General features: G+C 33.0%; 1 protein-coding gene across 1 annotated transcript in view; it reads left to right on the top strand.

The window, feature by feature from the left end:
• Window positions 1-7,118, top strand: part of LOC106693032 (histone-lysine N-methyltransferase PRDM9) — a gene marked incomplete in the record, with an annotated part of 41,404 nt that overhangs the window by 28,826 nt on the left and 5,460 nt on the right. The window contains 1 exon segment of the mRNA XM_067048286.1: window positions 1,903-2,167. Within this exon segment, the coding sequence (XP_066904387.1) occupies window positions 1,903-2,167 (265 nt within the window).

Genomic DNA, 7,118 nt, shown 5'->3' with positions numbered 1-7,118 from the left:
TCCCCACCCGTGCTTAAGCAACGAATGTCCAAAAACCAAGTTTTCTTCCTTCCCCTTCTCTCATTGTTAGTTCACAACATCAATTGTAGCACTACGGTTATGAGTTTTTTCCTTTGATTTCTTTTATGAATAATTTTCTTTAGTACGTATTCTTAACTTCTATTTTTTCTTAAATGTATTGTAATTTGAACTATGATAGGAAGGTAAAATAAAGCTTTTAAAATATATGAATCTTCTCGACATGGCCGTGAATCAACAGACTTTTTGCAGGACAAATGCCACAATCTTGAATTTGAACGATGTCTTTCGTGCATATTTTACTGAACAAATTTGGTTAGCTTGATTTTAAGTTTAATACTACAAATAAACATATTGAAATGAAACATTACATAAAACATACAAAAAATCATTTATATATAAAAAATAACTATTTTCTCATAAAAGAGGATATTACAGTATATACCTTAAGCATGGAAACGCATCAAACCAAAAAAATAAGTTAGATAATTTTTTTTTTGTTTAATTTGATTTGGGAGTGGATAGCTCTTTGGTAAGGTACAGTTCTACTAACTCCAAGGACTCGGGTTCAAATCTGGCTGTAGCAGACGATTTTTCTCTCTTTCACTGTAGCCATGAGTCAGCCCTCTAGGTTCGGGAGACCTCTAGGATCCACCCTACTTCATAAAATGGGTACCCTTAATTGGATAAAAATCTGGTGGTCGAGTGTGATTCTGACCAAATCATCTTCTTGCACAACAGTTGGTATATCTATTATCTAGTAACAGTACTCCCTTACAAAGTACTGCACTTAAAAAACTATAACACGTTGGCTGCCAAATAGTGCGTAGTTTGTATCCTTGCCTAGGACACGACTACTAGTTACCTCAAATTTTTACTAGGAAATAACTTGTAGTTGGTATACTAGGTTTGATCGCGAACTACGAGCTGTCTTGTAGTTAGGAGTGAATGTGTTAATATACATTTACGATTTATTGGTAAATAATTGGTAGACAAGGAAATGATTCTGGTTTTATAGTATTAAATAAAACTCATGTTTTAATTTCAGATAATGTATTTTCTGTTTTGTGTAGTGAGGTGGGTTTTAGAAGAAGAAAAAAAAAAAACTGTTAAATAATAATTATGTTATATAGTCAATAATATACCAAAAAAAAAAATTTCAAACAAGAAAAAGTATGAACATGGAACATGAGAAAAAAACAAAACAAGAGTAACTTCCTGTTCATAGGTTTATAAAAAAATGAGGTTTAAATTTGTAGGAGTTAGTTAAGCTTTAGTCAGTGAGGAGTTTGAATTCTGGAGCTATATTAGTGCTTTGTTTATGGCTTGAGGACTTGCAAGGGTAGGCTACGGATATAGGAGCACTGATTCTTTTTTGGTGATTCTAGGTCGAAAAATATTATACACATCTTAAAACCTTTTAATATGAATTATTATATAAATCGAAAATTAGAAAGATGAGAGAGGTCCTGCTTTGTAGTGTGTAGTATTTTGTATATGGATAATAGATTCATATATAATATGAAGGCTAGGTAGTAATTATGACAAAGCATAAAAGTTGTATGGGTTTATTTTGTTTCGTTAACCAGTTCTTTACCTACTGTTCTTCATCGAATAGACCGTCTCAATAATCATTGTGAATCTCAACGAATTCTATGGATTTCATTGGGTTACATACTTTAGGGTCCACCGGTTATCATTGTTTCCAATAATTAACCTCAATTTATTCTTTAAAGGTATTATTAGATATAATATTGACTGCATTAAAATGTTAGTTTAGCTCTAAAGTAAAAATACAAAAATTGTAAATGTGAAAGTAGATTATAAGTCATGAGTCAATCCTGCCTAAATATAAGCTTATTATGTATCAATTCTCTTTTATAGCGGACAGTGCAAGACAAGCTAAACTATCTATTAAAGGACTTTTCTATCATAAAGAGAACTTGGAATACTCTTATAAACTGTGCCAGATTTGAAGAAGAGAGGAATGTTGTTTGGTTTAAACATAACGAACTAGTATATTACAGAGTTTGCAAGAAAATACCATTAGCCACTGAAATTCTTATGTTCTATACAAAAGAGGATATAGAAAAAATGGGAATCGATCCTAAGAGGCTGAAAAATACTAAGCTGGAGGTCGCTAGAGATGGTAAGTGTTTTTAAACTTTTTAGAAAATAATAATGATAAAAATAAATACTTAGCAAACCCAAAGGTTTGATGCTGATTCCACCAATCACTCTCTACATACATCCATCCAGGATGTTTGCCAATTTGTTCAGTGATTATTAACATTTTAGGGATCCGTTTGTTACTAAGCCCCACAACCTTACACACCCGTCTCATTCACAGCATTGTTATTGCCTGAATTATATTTACCAGTTTCAGTTCTCTCAATTCAGTGCTATGCAGCCTTCTGAATTCTCCAGTTAACTCATCCTTTTTGGATCTGTAAAGACCAAAGTTGGAAGGATAATAGTGTTTTAAATACTAAATTTTAAGTTTCTGAATATAAGGGACTAGCTAAGTAATTCCGAAATTGAAAAATAACAAGCATCTACCCTCTTTAACCTTGCTTTTATTTCCTCATCAATTTTTTTTTTTTTTTTTTTTTAGTTACTGTAGAACCTAAATTTTTTAGCCTCTCTACCTGTTCAAATGTAATTCCTCTTATATTTATATCATTCTTTATTATTTAATTTTAAATTGCTTTACATTTATTCAAAATAACACTTGGGTCCTTATTGTTTTTGTAAACTTATTGATACAAAGAACTGACAGGAATTCTTCTCCAGAATAATGTGACTTATTTTCCATTATATTATCATATCTTCTCAGTAACGCAAAAGGAGAAAATGGTACTCGCCCTATATTATTCCAATCTCGTTAAATTAACTTCTTTTTGTGTAATGATAGGATAGGGCAAAAATACTGGAAATTCGAATGATTAAATCATTTTGACACTACTAGGAGACATAACTCAAAATATTCAAAAGTCCAGTAAATTAATTTTTCCTCCATTGTACTGTAGACTTCGGTTACTTTTTGACAACTCCGCTCACTTTGGATTAGTCTATAACTTTACCACCACACAACACAGTAGTACGACCACAGTAGAGGAACCGTCTCTGCCCACATTAATATCTTTCAAACACATCTATTTCAAAATAGAACTAAAACTTTTTTTTTGTCAGATATGCCATTATTTAAATAAACTCTTTCACCAATAAGATTAAACCTATACCATGAGCTTATTAGCTTATTTTGAGTTAGCAACGGTTCTATTTGGTGAATCTTCTTCCCAGGAAATTATGTACTGCTAACGACCAGACCTTGTGTTACAAAAAAGCCTATGAGCTTTTCTCCATTCTCTTTTCGTCGGGATTTGAGGTCTAGCTTGATATCAACTTATATCATAGAAGCTTTATGAATGCACCTCCTAATGGATCCAGCATCATTATTACTGTTATTTAATTAGAGAGGAAAAATTGTTCTGAGTTGTCTGAGAGAACTTCATACCACCTCCGATATCATCCAGGAAGCTGTAAAAACCTGCTAAGACAAAATGTCCTAAGAGTAGCAGCATAATTAGAGTAACCTGACTCATTAAGCCAGAAAACCAGGTCCTTTAACAATTTATCTTGAGACCCAGTTACCATAGATCAGTATTCTCCTTTTTCAAAAACCAACATGTCTTCATTTTCTGATGAGGTGTCTAGTGACCAGAAAACATTATGGAATTTTTTAATTCTGAAAAAATCAGGCAATCCGATAAAAAAAGAGAAAATTGCCGCAGTCAGAAAATTCAATGTCTAGGTAATTACGTTTGCATGTAAGTCAGTGGAATTAGTGAATGTAATTTAATAAAATTGATAATAGATTCTTTTTTACACTATCCCTCAAATTACCTTCAGCCTTTGGGTCAGATCAAACAAACCATTTTCGACATATAGTTATGTTTAGGAAAATATGTTATGTTGGTATGGGTAAGTGAAACTAAATAAACTACTGGATGAAATTGGTTTTTGATCATTTTAACTCTGTTTCACATTATTTTGGGGTAGCAAACAAATATTCATTTTCGAAATGTGCTACAAACATCCTGACTTTTTTTTACCTCCTACCTTGCTTTTTCTGACATATGGGCTTTTATCCCATAGACAACTAAACAATTATAACCAAAGTGGGATGTTCAAGTTTTCATTCTGTGAGGCTGCCATGGAATAAAAATTGATCCAGCTAGAATTGAATATAATTGACATTGCTGCAGACTCCAGGTTGTTAAGGTGACGCCTCAACTCACTCGGCTAATACAGCCTCAAATACATTTTGATGTTCCAAAATATCCTGCACGCATATTTACTAACTCGCAATTTTTGGATTAATGAAAATATAAATATACTACTTCCCATCCCCTAACTGATGAAGCTAAAAAAGTCTTGATTTTCAAATGCAATTTAGAGTTATTAAGTCAGACCTTTCATATATTTCGTGATAATAGGATTGTCAGCAAAGTATCATTATTTTGCATGAAATTTATATTGATGATAAACAGATGAAAGATGAAAAGTTATAATTGAATCCAAGAAACAAGTTTGTACTATAATTGCATTAAATGTACTAAAATGGCCATTTTTCATGATTTTTAATTATTTTTTCGAATATTTTCAAATGACTTCAATCATTCAAAGCTCATTTTTTTTTTTTAATATTTTTAACTGCTATCATCCCCATTTTGGTTTGTTATTCTCAATAAATGAATTGAATGTTTGTTATGTCAGACTCTTATGTCCACAAATTTCTGTTCATCAGCTTCTGGCTTTTCTGCCCACGACTGAGATGGGTGTCCTCTCTCTCTTTTCCCTTCCAGATACCCTAACAATAATTTTTTAATGGGAGAATCACCATCCATCTTTGTGATATGACAATCAGAGAGTCTAATATAATCTATAACATCTGGATCTAGTTCCCGGTAAATTTGGTAAAACTTTGCATTGTGCTTCAGCCTGGTCATCATTCTTTATAGGCCCTAACATTCTTCTTAAGATTTTACTCTCATATATCATTAAACTAAAAGTATCCACATGCCATTAGACTCATGTCTCTGCCATAAGTTAATGCTGGCCTAATTAATCTTTAGTATTAATAATAATCTGAACCCCTATGTTCACTGTTTTTAGAACAACGATTATACAAGGAGGCGATTTTCTTAAGATATCAAGCTCAACCGCCAGATTTTCCCCCAATTAAAGGTGCCCACTTTATGAGGCTAGGTGGACCTTTATAGGGCTCCATAACCCACAGGGATGACTCATGGCTACATTGGAAGATTATTATAGAAATAACACACCACTGTGTAACAATTTAGAGAATTTTTCTTACCATAAAATCCAATAAATAAGTCAGTAAAATTCCTTTTCCCAATCTAAAGTTTATCTGTACCAACGAATTGATACATGCATTTAATAAGTAAAAATAGTGTAAAAAACAGATAATCAGTATTAATTAATGAGTGCTTAATGAGGTAACAAGTATTATAAATTCAAGAATGGTTTGAGAAACTTAAGGAAAAATATTGAAAAAATCAGGAAATTTCTTCAAGGTGCTTTGATAGACACCCTCTGATATTGACCCGAAACCTCCCAATCTTTGTCAAAAATACTACAAAATAAAATCTCCACAAATGTATCTTTGAGAGTGAAGTTAGCACCTCAGATTCTGCTACAAATCAATCCCAAACATCCTGGTCTATTCTAATCTTTCTCATAGGACAATATCTCAACGAAAGTTCTGTCGAGGGGGGTTATTTTCTTGAATATTCTGCTTGTTTAGAAGGCCTCGTCAATGCATGTTCAATTTATAAAGGTAAGATAGTTGACAAGGAAGATGACTAGATTGGATGAAACTCATGGGGTAACAACCAACCGCTATATCTAAGAGGATGGTAACCTTCTCCTACTTGGTATTATTCTGATAAACATGAGGGAGGTATGCAGACCTGGAGGGTAGCTAGCCACTAGAGTCATGCAGGAAGGTACCTTCGTCCTGCCGGGTACTATTCTGGCGAGGAGGTATGTTAGCCCGGATGGAGCCTTTGAAGGGATAACATGTAGAGGAGAGAGAGGTGACCACATAGAAGGAAGCTTGATTGAAGAAAACCTCATATAAACGAAAAATACTGACTTGAGAGAAAACCTTGAAAGTTTTTCGATGAGGTAATCATTCCGTCAAATCTAAAAAGGCTGTGAGAGGCACTGCCTGTGAGGACACATTTATTTGCGATTCAACGTATTCCCTTTTTCCACCTCTCTTTATTGTTTCAAAGTATTTACAGTTTTGATGTTTTTTACATTTATATATTGAAAATTATTTACATATTAACAAGTATTAACAAATATTTGTATATGATTAAACATGAGTGGCGCTCCTGGGTGATATGGCTTGAAGCTCCTCGTTCTGGTGGGAAGTTTGACCATGTTATATGGTCAGTCTCGGATAGGTAGCGCCGCTACAGTTCCCTTACATTTGGAACTCCCCCAACAATCCCAAAGGGATGACCAACCCCTCTCAGATTAAACAGGACAAGTTAACTGGAGAATTTGAATAGCTACACAACGCCAAATTGTGGGAAATGCATACGGTAAAGATAATTCTGATAATAGCATATTCAGAGAATACAAGTCGTTTTAGTCGAATTTAAGTCTTTTGTGTTAGTCATGAATGATGAATGTATTGCTTGTGTTAATAATGAATGATGAATGAATTGTTCGTGTTAGTAATGAATTGTTTATGCGTTTGTAATGAAAGATAAATGAATCCTTATAAAGTTAAGTGCTGAGTCTTCTACTATAGGTTCGAGGGGCTGATTGATACTTTTATGGGAGGATTTTTTTAAGGCTTGTATTGTGGATTAGGGTTTGGACATTGGGTGTTGAATGGACTTATTTACAGCTATTAGTGGTACCAGCATCAAACCTTCATATTTATTGAACCTTTAATTATTTATATTGTAATATTCAAAAATTAATTATAAAAAATAAAAAGAATTTTATATAGTTCTAACTTAATTCTCATATCTTAGGTATAGTTTGGGTACCAATCT

Source organism: Halyomorpha halys, unplaced genomic scaffold (assembly GCF_000696795.3).
Source record: "Halyomorpha halys isolate HHAL.00 unplaced genomic scaffold, Hhal_1.1 Scaffold84.1, whole genome shotgun sequence".
Classification (NCBI taxonomy): Eukaryota; Metazoa; Arthropoda; class Insecta; order Hemiptera; family Pentatomidae; genus Halyomorpha; species Halyomorpha halys.
The sequence above is the reverse complement of the archived record's forward strand: the minus strand, read 5'-3'. Positions and strand labels throughout refer to the sequence as shown.